We start from the raw sequence: 17,750 nt of genomic DNA, 5'->3' as shown, positions 1-17,750 counted from the left end.
GAGAGAGAGAGAGAGAGAGAGAGAGAGAGAGAGAGAGAGAAGCTTTTGGATATGGCTTTCTAATGCTATGCAATGGAGACACCAACAATGGGGTCATTCCTGCCTGTACGAGATGAATAATTCTGAGTGGCTCATCTCCCAGTGCTTCCTCTGGTCCCATCAGCTCCATTCTGTCTCTCCTCAGCTCATCGTCCCCCATACTCGATACACCATCCAGATCAACAGCATTGGTCGTGCTCTCCTCCTGAATGAGGGTGGCCTGTCTGACAGGGTAAGAGGGAATTGCCTGCCCAGACCTTCCTAAATTTCTCCCTACTTTTCTTCTACTCAGTCCCCCAAACCATGCTGGGTCAGATAGCTTTCCTTTCCTTCTGAGTCCCCAAACCCAACGCCTGCAGTAGGTGAGGACACTAAAGTTAGATGGATGGAAAGACTTTTCACCAGTTTTGTGGAAGGGATGACAGGCTGCTCAGCATGGAGAAGGTTCTGAATCTAGGAGTATAGAGAAAACAGAGGAATGGGTAAGATTGTGAGCAGGATCTGGAGAAGAACAGTGATGCTGAGTTTCATGGTGGGGGGTGTGGTGGGGATTTCTTGACTGAGGGTGAGTCCCGAGTTGAGGTTACGTGTCCATTTTTCCATAGGGGAAGTTGTATATTGGGCAGGTTCCCTCCCCACCATTTGTGTCCTTTGTCTGTTTCTCTGGGGAAGGATTGCTGTGTGTGCATCAGATTCCCATATCTGACTCCTTGTCCCCAGGCCATGTCTCTAGGCCTAGCAGGTTTTGCTGAGGTGATGACCCGAGCTTTTGCTGAGACAAAATACGAGGATCTCTACCTTCCCAATGACTTCATCCGTCGTGGGGTACAGGACTTGCCTCGATACTATTACCGAGATGACTGTCTGGCTGTGTGGGGGGCTCTTGAGACGTGAGTGGATGGAGAACTGAGGGGACAGGAATAAAGTTGGAAAGGAGTTGAAAGGATGAAGAAATAGAAGAGGATGGTGGGGTGGGGGTAGCGGGGGTGTTGGAGACAGCAGGAATATGAGGGGGATTACAGTTACATAAAAGGAGCTTGAATGTGGGTTTTATTTTAAATGAAGACTGATTTATTTTGCCAGAATATAATAGAAATGAAAAGTCAGTTGAATGATATTCTACATTATCACACATAAATTAATATACATTGGGCCTTATTCTAGAGGAGATGTGGTAGAACAGAAAGAGTACCAGACTCTGGGGATGGCATTATACACCTATAATTCCTGCTAATGGGGAAGTTGAGGCTGGGCACTAAGTCCAACACCGTTCCTCCAGGAGGTGGAAAAAAGGTGAGATAGTTACAAGGCTGTCTAAGGTCAGAAATAGAGCAAGTCAAAGCTCTGATGCCTGTCCATACTGGGGATTGGACTTATCAATGACTCTTGCACTTCTAAGCCTGGGTGAGATAGAGAGACTCAGTCTCAAAAGAAAGAAAGAATAGTATCGGCTAGAAGTCAGGAGTATTAGTCACTTGTCTGTTACTAAGTTCTGTTTTTGTTTTTGGAAGGCAAATGAGGTTAAGTGACTTGCCCATGGGGCAGCCAGGTAGCACATCGAGTAAGAGCACTGGCTCCAGTGTCAGGATGACCTGGAGATCGAATCCCAGGCTCAGACACTTAGCACCCACCCAGAAACACCTGGCCGTGTAACCTTGAGCAAGTTACTTAACCCCTGATTGCTTTTTTTTAAAAAGTGACTTGCCCAAGGTCACACAGCAAGGTGAGATTTGAACTCAGGTCCTCCTGACTCCAGGGCTAGTGCACTATTCACTGCACCATCTAGCTGCCCCTGTTACTAACTTCTTGTGTGACTTTGGACAAGGTCCTTCTCCCTGGGCCTCCTATCCTACATCTGTAAAATGATGGTTGGATTAGATGATCTTTGAGGGCTTCTCCCAGTTCCAAAGTTCTAGGTGTCAACCTGTTTGTTCCAGTTTGCATTGTGAGCACCTTTTGCTCAGCAGTGTTCTTGGACAGCCCTCCCAATCCGTTCCAACAAAGTTCCTCAGTCCATCTCTACTATATGCACATTCATCTCAAGAGCCTTGGTCTTTTGGAACCAGAAAGCCTCAGGAGACTTTGAACCTCTAAAAGGGTCCATAGTTCTTTTAGTCTGCTGATACTTCAAACTCCTTATTTTATTGAGCAGAAAACTGAGACCCAGAGAAGTTAATTGTTTTAATCAAGGTCACAGAGATAGTAAACATCAGAGCAAGGAACTGATGCCAAGTCCTTTGGACTCAAACCTCTCCCCTGTTGTGGTGGCCTAGTCAGAATCACCACTGGCAGAGCAAATTAAGTGGCTACCAAGGCACCCCACAGTCATGGACTGATGCAAAAAGGGGGACTTTTTAGTATATATATATATTTTTAATAAAGACATATTTTTTCATCCTAGGAAATTCCCTTCCCCTTGGAGATTTATTTCTTGCTGTCAAGTCTCCAAGGTGTGGGACTGGGAAGAGCTTAATGCCTCCCCCTAGTGGACAGTAGTATTCACTTTTCAAACCTTGTAATTTTGAAACAACTTTCTCTGACTTAGTCCTAGGAATAGAGAAGCAATCCCTGTAGAAATGAGGGTTCTACTGACAGAAGCAGGGAGGAGGAAGGAGGGATGGACCCTAAGATGGAGATAGGGAAGGAACTTTGCTTCCAGGATTGAGTTGCTATCTTCCCTATAGGTATGTATCTGAGATCATCAATTACTACTACCGGAATGATGCTGCTGTGGAAGGTGACACTGAACTACAAGCCTGGGTGCGGGAGATATTTACTGAGTGTTTCCTGGGTCGGGAGAGCTCAGGTACTAGAATCTACTCCCAACTTTCTCCTCCTCAACTCAAGCCCTTCACTGTTACCTGGGCCCCAGAATGTAAACATCCTTGGATGGATATTCAAAGGGGTTAATTGCATTCCAATTTATTTGTTTATTTTTTGTCTGCGGTACCCAAGTTACTCTTGGCTAGGCCCTAGAAGAGATATAGGAGATACAGATAACATAAGCTCTAAGTGGAAGGAATGGAATGTGCTGATGCTAGAGTCAGGAAGACCAGGCTCTGAATCCTGCCTTGGACACACACTGTGTGACCCATCTAAAACCCATTGCTTCTCCAAGCCTCAGTTTCCTCCCCTGTAAAGCAGGGGTCATGACACCTATCTTACAAGGCTGTTGTAAAGTTCAAATAAGATAACGTTTGTAAAGTGCTCTGCAAATCTTAAAGCTCTATGTTAATTATTGTTATTACTCTTATTATTTTATTATTTCTACAGTCTGGGAGTGAGATAACATCAACAGTGAGAACAAAGTACTGTAGGAGTTCTGAGGTGAAAGATTGTTACTGATAGGGGAGATCAGTGAAGTCTTCCTGGAAAAGGAGACATTTAAATTCCTTTAAAAAATTTTTTTTTGGAGGGGGGAAGGCAAGGCAATTGGGGTTAAGTGACTTGCCCAAAGTTATAAGGTTAGTTTTATGTTAAGTGTCTGAGGCCGGATTATGAGCTGAGGTCCTCCCTGACTCCAGGGCCAATGCTCTATTCACTGCACCACCTAGCTACCCCTAAATTGGGTTTTAAAGGATAGTGTTCTAAGCATAGGGAACCTAGACCCTGATGAGATGCAGAGAGTAGTCCAGATGGAGCTCCATATAAAAGGCACAGAGGGGAGAAGTATGAAATAAGGTTCAGAATGTAAGGTGGCATCAGATTGTGAAGATTTATGGAAATGACCCTGTATCCTCTCCAACCCCCAGGATTCCCCACCTGCCTAAGGACAGTTCCTGAGCTTATCCGTTATGTCACCATTGTCATCTACACTTGCTCAGCCAAGCATGCTGCTGTCAACACAGGACAGGTATTGGGGTGGGGACTCCAAAATTTGTCTACTCCTTCACAGCCCTATTTCTGCTCACAGTCCCATGACCCTGATTCGGGACAAGGTTACTCTGGCACTGGGATAGGCAAGTGGGTCGGTCATTTGGAAACTAGGCTTTCATTTTGACACCAGATCCCCTTCTCTTCCCTTTGTCTCCAGCTAGAATACACATCCTGGATGCCCAATTTCCCATCATCCATGAGGTGCCCACCTATGCAGGAGAAGGGGCTGACCACCGAGGAGAGTTTTTTGGAATCACTGCCTGATGTTAAAACCTCATGCATTGTGCTCCTTGTGCTCTGGACCCTTAGTAAGGAACCTGATGACAAGGTACTGGAGGATGGAGGCTGAGTGTGGGAATGTTGGGTGGGAAAGTGATGTTGTTAAACTGGACCTAGAAGAGGGTGGCCAGGACTAGCAGGATGAAGGAAGCTAGAAATTTGGGAGTTGGGGAGAAAGGAGGGAGGGAGCCCCCTACAAATAATATTTTTGGAGGGGAGAAATGGAAGAAGTAAAAGGAGGGAGCTGGGTGGGTGGCACCAAAGGGACCTATAGGTTACAGTGTATGTGTAGAGCAGTACTAGAATCCAGGTGGATTTAAAAATTGTGTCCTTGTGTTACTATCTGCCTGGTTTTTACTTTAGACCAACTGACTATATGAACTAAGGTCATGGGGAAAATTGTCCAGTATTTTTTAAAAATGCATTTATAAGAGTCATGTTTTTTTCTTTTCTTGATTTTTGGAGGGGGGAAGGCAGGGCAGTTGGGGTTAAGTGACTTGCCCAAGCTCACATGGCTAGTAAGTGTTAAGTTTCTGAGGTCAGATTTGAACTCAGGTCCTCCTGACTCCAGGGCTGATGCTCTATTCACTGCACCACCTAGCCACCCCAAAAAGTCACATCTTTAGGTGTCACTTTCTAAGTGACTGCCTACCTACTCCCAACTTGTCTCTGCACAAGGGTGTAGCATTAAGGGGCTTTGTAGAAAATGGATCAGGCCTAGCCCAACCCAGATTTAGGAGACTGGATCTTTGGACCCCATAACTTCCTTCTACTTTTCTCAATCCACAGAGGCCACTGGGTCACTTTCCCGACATTCACTTTGTAGAGGAAACACCATGGAAGTACATTCAGAATTTCAAAGAGCGTTTGGCCCAAATTTCCTGCAACATCAAAGAGCGGAACAAGACCCTTCCCATTGGCTACTACTATCTAGATCCTGCCTTAATTGAGAACAGCATTTCCATCTAGATGTCTTCTCCTGGTCCCCTACTGTAATGCATACAATATGTATGTATGTACATGAACATATATCCCACTCAGGGCCCCAAAAAACTGTGTCTCCAGCCCTGATTCCTCTTGAGGAGCTAGGAAACTGGTCTTCCTACCCTCATTGACCTAGCCCTTGGAGGGAGAAACTATTTACTGCTCTGTGGATTCCTGCTTCCTACCACCCAGCACTCTCTGTTCTTAAAACAACAAAAGCAGCAGCAACAACAAAAAACCCAACCCCACCCACACACACACACAAACAGCTCGAATGCCTTCTAGTTGTATCAGCATGCATGATTTAGGGGTGAGGGAGGTCGGAGTTGGACAAAGCTTGCTGGGACAGCCTAGGCCTTGACAGCATTTACTGGTATCACCAGCATTTCTTGAGGCTATAGAACAAAGGCAGGCACAGGTCTGCTTTAAAGGGGTGGAGGAGGTGGATTCTTGGGGTTTTAGGACTGAGAGAGAAGAAAGTGACAAGGGCTTAGAATTCCTAGATCCAAGACTGGAGTGCTAAGGGTCCAAGGTAAGATTGGAAGTAGGGACCAGGATTTCCGGGTTTTCTGGTTCATCATACTATTACAATGCAGAACAAGCTGATGTTTTCTCTTGGGTGGGAGTAGAGAGATGACTCTGTTATATGTCAACACTGTTTTCTATATGGAGAGGATCAAGGTAGGTGTAAGGCAGTTCTAGGTCCTTGTTCTGCTCCTGGATGTCCCTGGAGATCTGGACCAGGTGACTCTGGAAGGCAGCTATGCTTTGCCTGGGCGGTCTCCTCCATGGAGTGCACATCTGGGTAGTTAGTTACCCAGGAGCCTCTGGGGACAGGGAGAAGCATGTGGGACCAGGCATCTGAGATTCTCCCTTCCTCCTCCAGCCTTGAACTCCCAACTCTCCCACACTCTGGCCTCACCCATCTGGAAATCAGGTCAGGACCAAGCCTCTCAGTCCTGCCCCTGAATCTGAGATCTCTCTGATCAGGTCCCAGCCCCAGATCCACTGCATGGCTCACCATGCCTCTGTCCTGGTCACTGACACCCCAGAAGAGTATCAGGGCATGGCAAGCTGTGGTGACATCCCTGAGGGATCCCAGAAGGTCTGCAGTGTCCTTGGTTACAGGTGGGGGCAGCCTTATGGAAGTGGGAACATTGGGTACCCTGGCACTGAAGTCAAACTGACAACCCCTGCCCCCCCATCCACAGATAGTTAAGTCAGGACCCATGGCTTCCAGTTCTCCTCAGGGGACCTAGGGAGCCTCCTTCCCCAGCTCCAAGTCACCAATCTTCTCCCATTCCTGCCTCCCTCCTAGCCTCAAGTTCTTAGAAGGCCAGGGCCTTCCTTACCCACTTCTAGGTCAACACCCCTACTCTTCCAAAATCTGAGCCCACAGGAACTCGTAGTCCTCAGCTCAAGCCCAAGTAGGCCCTCTCTGGGATGCAAAGAGAGGAAGAAGTTTACGGGTCAGCTCACCTGACTGCTGTTGACTGCAGCATGCTGGGCAGAACAATTGAAAATAATCATAGTGAGATACTGAACCAGGGCCTGTAGGGTCTCCAGGCAAGTGAGGACACCTGGAGGGGTAAAGCAAGGAGGGAACTGGGAATTAATACTGCATATCTATTCCAGAGAGGAACCAGTTCTGGGGGGAGATGGAGAACTGAGATACTAGGAGTAGAAACCTATACCTGAGCTTTTTTGGTCCAAAAAGCCCTCCATAAAGATCTCTTGGACCCAGGCCTGGAGTTCTGAGTCCTGGAGGACAGATCTGTCCTCTGGGTAGTAGATACCAATGACATCTGAGACAAATCTGAAACAGTTAATAAATATCTACTACGCACTGACACACCTGCTGTATACCCAGTACAGTAGAGGGTTAGCCAATTAATCAGTAAGAAAGTCAGTGCTGAGAAATTTTCTAGTCTAGCCCTTATTCTATAGATGAAGAAATAGAGGCAAAATGCCTTGCCCAAGGACACTTGCTCAGCTGTTTTGAGGGAAAAGCATTATAAGAAAGGCTTAGAGTTAATGACACTAATGTGTGGTGAATGAGGAGAATTTCTGGATCTTGCTGGATTGGAGTACAGGATGTATATTGGGTAGTAATGGGAGAGCTGGTTAGAAAGAAAGGTAGGACCAGTCAATTAATGAATGTTTATTAAGAGCCTACTGTGTACTAATGTACTACAACGATGATCTTTGCACTCAAGGGACTTGCAATCTAATAGGGGAGATAACATGCAAACAAATCCATACCAGGCAAGCTATATACAGAATAAATAGGAAGTAATTAACAGAAGAAAGGCACTAAAATTAAGAAGGGTTGGGGAAAATTTCCTGTAGATGGTGGGATTTTAGTTGGGACCAGATTACAGAGGGACTTGAAAAATCACAGAAATGATGTTTTGGACTGGATGCAGTAGAAACTGGGGGCCATTGTAGGCTCTTGAGCAGTGACATGAAAATAGTGCTTCAGGGAGATTAATCTGAGTGCTATGTACAAGAGGGACTGGAGAAAGAGGGAGACTGATGGGGGAAATCAGTTATGAAGCTATTACAGCAGGCTAGGTGAGAGGAGATGGGAATCTGAACTAGGGGGCTAGCAGCAAAAAGTAGAAAGGAGGAGACCATCATGACAGACATTTTGAAGGAAGAATCAACAGAATTAGGTGTCTTATGGGATGTAGGGGAGTGAGGGAGAAGGAAAAGCCAAAAGATAACTGATATCCCAAACCTGAGTGAATGGAAAGATGGTTTCCCCAATAGAAATAGAGACATTAAAAGCAAATCAAAGAAGAGAATAGAACATATGATGAGTTTAAACTATAGAAAATGGTACCAAAGTCTAGATCTCTAAGGGGAATTAAAGGTTGTAGAGTATAAAGGGCTGGATGAGGGCTGGTGCAGAGAGACATCTGGGGGTCTTGGACCCATGGGTCTTTATCCTCACCTTTCCACGGCATCCCAGATCTGCAGTCCATCATGGTGATAGTGATAACTGGCAAGTGCCCGGACCCCTCGATCAGCTAAGTTGTGGGGCAAGCAGAGGGAACGGTAGGTGAGGACTTTCATCCTTCTGGCTACCAACTCAAGACAGCCCAGTGTCCTAGACTTGTAGATTACAGGGAAGCAGAGACATCACCCCCATCTGGATGCAGAGGGCACCTATATCCCTTGCTTCTTCCTCCTACTCCCTCACAGCTCTAAGCACCCTCACTCCCTACCTTTGCTTCCATGTCCCCATTCATTCATTCGGAGTACCAAGCTAGCAGCTGAAAAGAATACAAAGATGCCGTCAAAGAAATGACAGTCTAGTAGAGGAGATGAGACAGGGACACATAATTGTGTAGGAGAGAAAGGAATTTGGTGTTGGAAGTACAAAAAATACTAGCCCCACCCTTCCCTTTGAGTTTTGCTAAGTTAAGTTACCAAAGGAAGATTTTTATGGGGTGGCTAAGAATAGGATTGGAACATTTCCTTGTATATCCATTCTTTATCAGAGAAACTTGTTGCAAAGATGCTTTCTTCTCTGTTAACTGATTCCCTTACAATTTTAACTACATTGATTTCGTACACGCAAAACCTCTTCAATTTTATGTGATCAAGATTGTCCATTTTATCCTCTAAGATCTTCTCTATCCCTTATCTTCATTACATGTAGTAGATGGGGGTCTAAATCTTAAAAGACCTGAGATACCTTTAGGTCTGTGAGCTAAAAGAAAGGACAAGTGACTCCAGTGGCAGCTAGAGAACAGTTCAGCCCAGATACCAGAAGATGGCAGCGTAGCAGAAAGAATAGATGGGCGGAGGACTCCCCTCCTCCCACACCCAAACTCCCTTGGAAGCAGAGATCTTTATTTCAGTAGGGATTGTCACCCTGAGAGGTCCTGGCCATATGTCTCCTTCTCCCACTGGTGGGAGATCGTACTTCTCTGTATGAAGGAAACATTACTTTGACCCTGCTGTTGCTTTCAGGAGGGGTCATGATTGCAGAGGGCCTAGAAAGTATGTGATGGGCAGTGATTTACTGGGTAGTGCTATGAGTGTTGCAGAGAATGGCTGCTGGAATTGGGATGCAATGACAGGAGGTTTGGACCACCCAAACTCCAGGCTTCTCTCCTGGCATTTATTGACAGATTCCTAGAACGAGTCACCTATGTCTTTTCTTGTTTCCTTTCCTGTCACTCACTATTTGAACCTTTGTTAACCTAGCTTCGGACATCACCATTCAACTGAAACTGATTTCTCTAAGATGGCATGGTTTTTGGAGTTGCAAAATCCCAGTGGCATTTTCTCAGTTCCCCTTCCTCTTTGCAGCCTTTGACACTGTTGACCATCCTCTTGACTACTCTTCCTTCTTGTCTAATCACTGCTTTTCAGTCCCTTTTCCTGGATATATCTTCCCTCCCCCCACCTGCCCAAACCCAACTCTCCCCCAAAATTCCCTCTCTGTTGAAGACAAGTCCCATTGTTCCAACCACCAAAGTTCCATCCACTCTTCCTTGCTCTCTCCCTTCCCATATACAATCAGTTCTCAAATCTTGTATAATATCCTAAATATCTCTCATGTCTTTCTCCTCTACACTCATGAAACCACCACCCTATTTCAGGTCCTCATCACATATATTCCCTGGACTATTCCAACATCATCTTCATTAAACTTCCAGATTCAAGAGCTGATTATTAAATTTCCAGTGAGCTTGGAAATAGGCAAATGCTACAAATCAAGACTTGATTTATTGTTTTGTTGATTGTCTAGACTTAAGAAAGTGATAGAGAAAATGTTAATACTGTAAATTAAACTTTAAAATGTATTGTGTGGACCTTTTTTTTGGAGAGCCAGTTTTTTTTTTTTTAAAGCAATCGGGGTTAAGTAACTTGCTCAAGGTTACACAGCCAGTTATTTCTGGGTGTGGTGCTGAGTATCTGAGCCCAGATTTGATCCAGGTCATCCCGACACTGGAGCCGGTGCTCTTACTCGCTGAGCCACCTGGCCACCCCTGAGCAATTGGGGTTAAGTAACTTGCTCAAGGTTACACGGCCAGGTGTTTCTGGGTGGGTGCTAAGTGTCTGAGACCAGGATTTGATCTCCAGGTCTTCTCAACACTGGAGCCGGTGCTCTTACTCACTGTGCTACCTGGCCGCCCCCGGAGAGCCAGTTGTTAAAATTTATTAGCACAGAACTATTTAATATCAAAATTCAGTTCATGTGCCACTCCCTTAGAAAATTCTTTCATCATTCTATTGTTAGTCTTCTCTACTTCCCCAAATGATTATGTATATGCATCTCTGCATAAATGCAACCACCAAAGAGAATGTAAGCTTCTTAAGGGCAGAGATTGTTTCGATTTTGTCTTTGTATCTATCCCCAATGCATAAAAGGTAGCATGGAGTAGAGAGGTGACAGCTGGCTATGGAGCCAGGAAAACCTGATCTCAATATCCCCATAGGACTCTGGCAAATTATAGGTCCAGACAAAATAATACTAATAATAATCCCTGGTGCTTAGGAAGGCACTTAATAAATGTATGTTGTACCGAATTAAATTGTAAACTACCAGGTGATTTACAAGGGTGTCCTAGGAATGATTTCTCTTTTCCCTCCCTACTCCACTCCACCCCAGGCCTGAAGGTGTGCCTTTCCTGTCTCTTGCCCTGGGTACTGACATCCTGGTTATAGTACTGCTGATTGGTGCTGTGAGAGAGATTTCTACAAAGTTCTCTGAAGAAAGTATTTCTCTGGATCTACTGCAATCTGTACTCCAATTGACAATTCTCTCAGTTTCCTTATTTCCAGAGTCAGATAGCCCCACTTCCAACTTTCTCTCCAGGAAGGCCTCTAATTCTTAGACATACCTCCATTCCCCTTTTCCTTAAAATCCCAGATTCTCTCTTATTCTTGAACCCTGCCCAAGCTTCCTCCACTCCACTTCATTCTATATCCTGGATCTTTAGTCACTCTTAGTTGACTGATTTGTCCCCTCCTTCTGATGTCTTCAGCCTAGGCCTAGATTCCAAAGATCCCTTACTCCCCCAGTCCCTTCCATTCCCCTTTCTCTGACCTTATTCATGAGGGCCCCAGGTTTACAGAAGTCCATGTATCCTATAGTACTGATGTGAAAATGAGGGATGAGCAGCTGTGGGAAGGAAAAGTGAGAGATGGGGATGCCTTTCTACCTTAGGTTCCAATCATGTGATACAGAAGAAGGATTTTGAATCAAAGGACTAAGATTCACATCTTGGCTTAGCCACTTTCTATCTGGGTGATCTTGGACTAATCACTTAACCTCTCTGGAACCCAGTTTCCTCATCTGGAAAATGAAGGGCTTGGACAAGATTTCAGAGGCCCCTTCTAGTTCTAAATCTATGATTCTTTGAACCCTCATGAAGATTCCTGATATTTTGGGGAGATGGTCAGATGGCTGGGGCTCAGAGGGAATGTGGAAGGATCTGTTGTAATCCTGACCTTGAAGACTGGATGGCACATGGGCAGCTGACACATGGTGGCTATGGCAAAATCCTCAGAAATGAAGTGTGGGCAGAGCAAGTGAGTGACCATCTCATAGATGAAGAACTCTGAATTTTGGACCCAGGTCTTGGCCAGGAGCCAGTCCTTCTCTGAATTGCTTGGCAAGAAGATGGGGTTGTCAGGGCCTGGAGTCTGGCTGAGCTAAAGAGCAAAGAGGCTGCCAGAGAGACAAAGACAGATGGAAGAAATGTTTTCTGAGCCTTTGAGGTCAACAAAGACATTTCCCAAGTCAAATCTACATGATATTCAGAACTGGGAGTAATCTCAAAGATCCTCTAATCCAACCCATTCATGAAACAGAGGATAGAGACCAGGGAAGGGGAGATGATTAGTGGCAAAGTCAGGAGTAGGATTCAGACTTTCTGACTTCCAGTTCAGTGCTCTATAAAACGCCAAAAAACATCATCACCATCTTCTTTCTTTTAAAAAGATTTTAAAAGTAACTTTTCAATGAAACATTCACTTCCAAATATATCCCTCCCAATATTTCCCCAGGAAAGTCACTCTTAGCAACAAAAATCTCAAAAGATAGTAAAAGGACTTTGATCTTTCAAAAGATCTGTGATTTCATCTGTGGGCATTCCCATTATGATGCAGAGTGCAACTTCTCAGTGCCTTAGGAAGCAGTTTTTAACCTGATGGTCCCTGGTACTAAGTCTATTCAAGCAAATCCATACCTCCAAAGGATTTTAGATATCCTTGTAACACATTTATATAATGTATTTACATGCATCATCTTCCCCCACTCCATCCCATGACACATCTCTCCTGGATGGCAAGGGGCAGGAGTGGCCCACCGTCTAGTCTCTGGTGTAGCAGAGGCATTGGGCCAGCCACAAATTGGGGTTTTCCATCAATGAGACCAGGAGAGAGGCCTGAGAAAAGGCTATGATCCACCAGGTACAGAGAACCCTTCTAAAAGGTCTTTCTAAAAGGCTAAGGATAGACCTTCCAACAGTATAAAGTCCAATTCCAAAAGACTCAGAAGGAAGGGGTAAGTATAACTTAGAACAAAGAGGTACTGTAGACCTGAAGTCAGGAAGAACTGAGTTCAAATCAGACCTCAGACACTTAATGGCTATCTGATAAGTCACTTAACCCATTTGTCTCAGTTTCCTCATCTGTAAAATGGGGATAATAATAGTACCTACCTCCCAGAGTTATAAGATATGAGATAATCAATGAGATAATAATTGTAAAGCATTTAGAGCACTACCTGGTACATAGTAAATACTATATAAACGTTTGCTATTATTATCATGAGGTATCTAGATGGTTTAGTGGATAGAACACTGGACAAGAAGTCAGGAAGACCTGAGTTCAAATCCAGTCTTAGACACATTAGCTGGGCAAGCCAGTTAACTTCTGTCTTCTTTAATCCACAGATGAAGAATATGGCAAACCATGTTAGTACCTTTGCCAAGAAAATCCCATAGTCCATGGGGTCACAAAGAGTCAGACACGACTGCATGATGACGACAGTTATTATTAATATTATTAAGATCATCTTAGTCACAGATTTATATCATAGAGCAGCAGAGCTAGAAGGGCCCTTTGGGATGATTTTCCTTTTATGGAGGAGGAAACAAGTTCAGAATGGGATAGGACTTGCCTGAAGTCATATATCTAATTAGAGTCAGGACTAAAGACCAGCTCTCCTACATTTCCTACAAACTAAGCAGCCTATGGTGAACTTTTAGAGGTCCAGTCCCAGACTATGTCAGTAGATGTATATGGAGAGCCAGAGCTGTGACTTCCCAGGTGTGGAGATTCCTCCATGGATGCAGATCCACAATTTGCAACTTATCCCACAGAGTTGCCTGGAGGCAATGAGGTGACTATAAGTGACCAGACTATGGCCACACAGTTAATATGTATGAGGAACAGGATTTGAGCCCTAAATTTCTTAATTCCAAGTTCTGGAATCTCTTCATTCTGCCATTCATGGTTCCTCTCATAGGATCCCCAAATCAGCTTTCTACCCTATTGCAAATTGCTCAAACAAGCCATTTGTTAGGCTAGCTCTGGACATCAAGAAAGCTCTCACCAGTTCAAAACCAATGACAAATTGCTAAGGCCCCTTGAATGAGTTTGTGAACTGGTTGGTCATCGTACAATTTTTTTTAAAGGGTCATTCTCAGGACAAAAATAGGCACTTCACAAATCATCTAAAGGGGGATTATATATGAACTCCTGGCCAATCTGGTTCTGTCCCCTCTGCTTTTGGCATGACAGATTAAAAATACTCATCAGGTAGGAAGTATTTTCTGTGAGAAGAGAATTGACAAATTTAGCTGACTAGATGCCCATATTCTTAGAGAGTTGTGGCTGGAGGTGAGGGTAAGAGCCAAAAGTAAGGGGTCTGAGGATCTGAGTCCCTCACCTTCAGCATCTCCTGCAAGCTGGTACCTGGTCCTAAGATGGCAGCCACCATGTCATTGGTGACAAGGAAGTTGTCTGGGAGGCTGCAGCAGCATCAGATCAAGACAGGATTGAGGCCATTCAGGAACTGGGAGGCAAAAAAGGCATCTTCTTGCCAATGGTCAGCTATGTACTCTGGGAGATAGAAGACATCAGGGTCACTACCCAACATTCTTAGGTACCCAAGTTCCTGGCTTCCCAGCATAGGACAAGAGAACAAGGTTTCTTCCCCCACAACTGATTTGTTAGCTTAATAGGGTGCTGATTTCCCTGGAAAAAAGGAAGGATTTGAGTCTTCTGACTCTGTTCTAAGGAACTCAGTCCCCATCTATTTTTCTGAGATGCAGGCATTCCTAGCTATCTTAAGAGAATATAAGCTGCTTGAGGCATGGACTGTTTCATTTTTATCTTTGAATCTCCAGCACTTGGCTCAGCATGTGGTAGGTTCTTAATAAATGTTTGCTGATTGATAGATCCACGATGTGAACTGATGCAAACACAATCCTATGGAGTAGCAGGTTAAATTAGGATGAGGAAGAAGGGAGATGGTAGAGAATTTGAAGAGACTTCAAATTCAATCATAATAGGAAAGGGAGTGGTCTTATCAGAGAACTAAAATGGAAAGAGTTACTGACAAAAGTGGGGAGAGGAAGGAGGTGAGAAGGGGAGTGGGAGTCCGGAGACCCAGGCTCCTCTCCTGACTCTGCTGCTCATTGGTTTTATAAACTTGAGCACATGATTTTCCTTCTTCAGTGCCTAAGTTTGAGTCTCTGCAATTCACTGCTCCTAATTCAGAGTTTGATCTTGATTCCATATAACAACCTTTCAAATTCCTGAAGACAAATAGCAGGTCCCCTCCCTAAGTTTTCTCTTTTCTGAGCTAAACATACAAATTTCTTTCAATTAATGGACTGTTTGAGTGCTTTATCTTTCTGCTTTTGGTCAATGGGCTCTAGTGAATCCTTTAATTTTTGGTGGTCTGTGACATGGGAGACACTGGCACAGGACAGCTCAGCCTGGTGTGCCCACATCAGAGAGGGTGTTGTGCTCTATGAGCAGAGCAGAATTGAACTCAAAAGAAACATGAAATGTGCAGATTTAGAGAATCTACCCCAAATGTTCACATAGACTATTTGTGCTTGACCTGTGGTAGAACATTGCAAGTTCACTTATATTGGTCTGATCAGTCACAATCAGACACACTGTAACTGGACTCTAGGATAATGATGCCATTTTGGTCCTCTTCAAGTACAAAGGGCAACAACAAAACCATTTTTGGTAGTAGTGAAATACAGGCTATCTTCTATTTGATACCCATATTTTGCATTATCTACCTGTTATCTATTTACACATTATCCCTTGGTTATCTCATAAACTTTCATGATTTGATATCACTCTTATGTAAACAATTCATAAACAACCCGGTCCTTATATTTTCCTCGAACTTCAGTCTGCAGGTTAGACATCTCTTCTTGGATAACTTAGTGTCACTTTAAACTCAACATATGAATCTGTCTTTGGGCACATCATGTAACTTCTCCAGGTCCTAATTTCCTCCAGTAAAACTGATTTCTTCCAGTTCTGACATTCTATCATTCAATTTATAAAACTGAACTCATTATTGTGTCCCCAAACCTGCTCTTTGTCCTAACTACTCTGGTTCTGTGAATGGCACCACTGTTCCCAGAGTCACCTAGGTTTGAAACCTCCTTGTTGTCTTCCCTTCCCTTCACCCTATATAATAAGTTGCCAGTTCTATCAGTTTTACCTTTACAACATTTCATCCATCTGTTCTCTCTAGTTATGTGGTTACCAACCTCTCAGCCCTCTATTACCTGCTCTCTAAGAGGTATTACAATGGTAATAGTTGTAATGGAAATGCAAATTTAAAGATCTTCCATGCCCCTAGGCCCTTTGATAGGCTTAAGAGACTCTGAGAACCTTCCTTGATTTGAAAATATACTCTGCCACCTAATAGGCTGAATGTGGTCACATGGAGCCTGTGGCAGGAGGCTTGGTTTTCAGGAATTGGCCACACCTTGATGCTGTGTGATTGGGCAGTGGGTCAAGAGGGTGGTTACATTCTCTGACCCAGGAGAAGGCTATATAATCCCTGATGTGAGGCTTTGCTTTGGGGCTCACTTTGAGAAGTGTTCTGTGATTTGATCAGATGAGGATCTGGGAAGCCTTTGTTGAGAGCACCTCCCCTCCCCCTTCCCGGCTTTGAAACACCCAGATGTTGATTTGGTATGGATATAATGTTTGGACAGTTTGGAAACCTGTCTACTTGATCTGTTTCTCTGTCTTGATAATTCTGTCTGTATACTCTGAAGTTCGGGGTGCTGACCTTTTTCCCCTGAACTGGGTGAACGATATATGTTTGACTGATTAAGGTAAGCTTGTTAACCAATTTTGAGTTGCTTTCCTTTAGCAAAGCAGATCTAAGAACCTGTGTTGGCAGCCACCCTGGGGACGCTGGGTGTTTGCTGCTACAATAGTCTAAAGGCCTTTTAATTTCTCTCCTTGACTCCTGTCTCTTCCCTCCCCAGTAGATCCCCTACAGAGATAATCTTCCTAATGTATGTCTGATCACACAATTCCCACTGTTCCAAAACCTTCAAGGGCTCCTCATTACCTATTGAATAAAGTGCAGACTCCTGAAAGGTTAGTATGTAAGACCCCACCCAATCTAGTTCCAATCCACTTTTCCATTTTTACTTCACACTACTGTCCTTTGGACGAAGTACACACCAACCAAACTGGAATACTCAGCTATTCTCTCTATTAACCCCATGTTTTCCTGCCCTGTGCTCACCTGAATTTTCTATATCTGGAATAAACTGCTGCCACTATCTCCCCACCCCCCATTTCTAATCTCTAACATCTGCCTGCTGGTGGCTTATCCATCTTTCAAGACCAGATCCCATGCTATGGATTCTTCTCTATGCCCACAGTCCAAAGTGATCTTTTCATGCTCAGGTCAGTTTCAACACTTTGTGCCTTTTTAGTGCATTTGTATTACTCTAATTTGTATTGCAGAATTTTTGCCAGGAATTTCAATTAACAGGCCTATGGGAGATGGGGGCTGGGGTGGGGGGTGAGGAAGATGGAATAAGACTGTCTTTCTATACCCCTCAGAAGACAACTGATAGTAGAAAATAGACCAAAGGGGAAACTTTGGAATTTATGTTGTACAAGCAGTAAGTCAAAGCCAACTAGATGGAAATGCTCTTGGTCACATCAGGAAATTGTACAAGACAGGAAGAGTGATGTATACAGTCCAGGAAACTAGCCCAGAGGGGAAGGAGGGTAAATGTGGGCAGCAGGAAGGGAGTTTATGTTGGACAGGAAGTAAGCCACTGAATACAGAAAGGGATTTCCTTTAGGATGGAAAGCAGAAGATCTATAGGCTGGCCATGGCTGTTGGAGGCCATAACTACTGCTGCTCAGGTCTATGGGGCTGAGGCTTTGCTCCACTGATATGTCCTACTCCCCTCTCCATATTCAGCGTGACAGACCTGAAACTTTTGATTTCAAGAACATGAAGATTTCATGGATTTCATCCAGATTTTCCAGGAGCCTTTGTGATCCATCATCCCCTTCATTTTCAATCTCAT

The 17,750-nt window shown here is 44.2% G+C and overlaps 2 protein-coding genes across 2 annotated transcripts in view; one reads left to right on the top strand and one right to left on the bottom strand.

Moving 5' to 3' along the window:
- Window positions 1-9,998, top strand: part of ALOX12B (arachidonate 12-lipoxygenase, 12R type) — a 20,294-nt gene extending 10,296 nt beyond the window's left edge. The window contains exons 10-15 of the mRNA XM_069104103.1: window positions 185-271; window positions 760-929; window positions 2,724-2,845; window positions 3,792-3,892; window positions 4,073-4,243; window positions 4,984-9,998. Of these exons, the coding sequence (XP_068960204.1) occupies window positions 185-271; window positions 760-929; window positions 2,724-2,845; window positions 3,792-3,892; window positions 4,073-4,243; window positions 4,984-5,163 (831 nt within the window). The 3' untranslated portion in view covers window positions 5,164-9,998. The remainder of the gene's footprint in view (window positions 1-184; window positions 272-759; window positions 930-2,723; window positions 2,846-3,791; window positions 3,893-4,072; window positions 4,244-4,983) is intronic.
- LOC138174025 (polyunsaturated fatty acid lipoxygenase ALOX15B-like) lies at window positions 5,529-17,750 on the bottom strand. The gene is given in 10 exon segments (XM_069104181.1): window positions 5,529-5,573; window positions 6,200-6,361; window positions 6,658-6,758; window positions 6,873-6,994; window positions 8,135-8,295; window positions 11,650-11,853; window positions 12,472-12,627; window positions 14,096-14,268; window positions 17,652-17,702; window positions 17,705-17,750. Coding segments are annotated over 10 exon segments (1,221 nt in total).

The sequence above is a fragment of the Petaurus breviceps genome, unplaced genomic scaffold (assembly GCF_028583685.1).
Source record: "Petaurus breviceps papuanus isolate PSGF00001 unplaced genomic scaffold, PetGlider_PUasm1.0 673, whole genome shotgun sequence".
Lineage (NCBI taxonomy): Eukaryota > Metazoa > Chordata > Mammalia > Diprotodontia > Petauridae > Petaurus > Petaurus breviceps.
The sequence above is the reverse complement of the archived record's forward strand: the minus strand, read 5'-3'. Positions and strand labels throughout refer to the sequence as shown.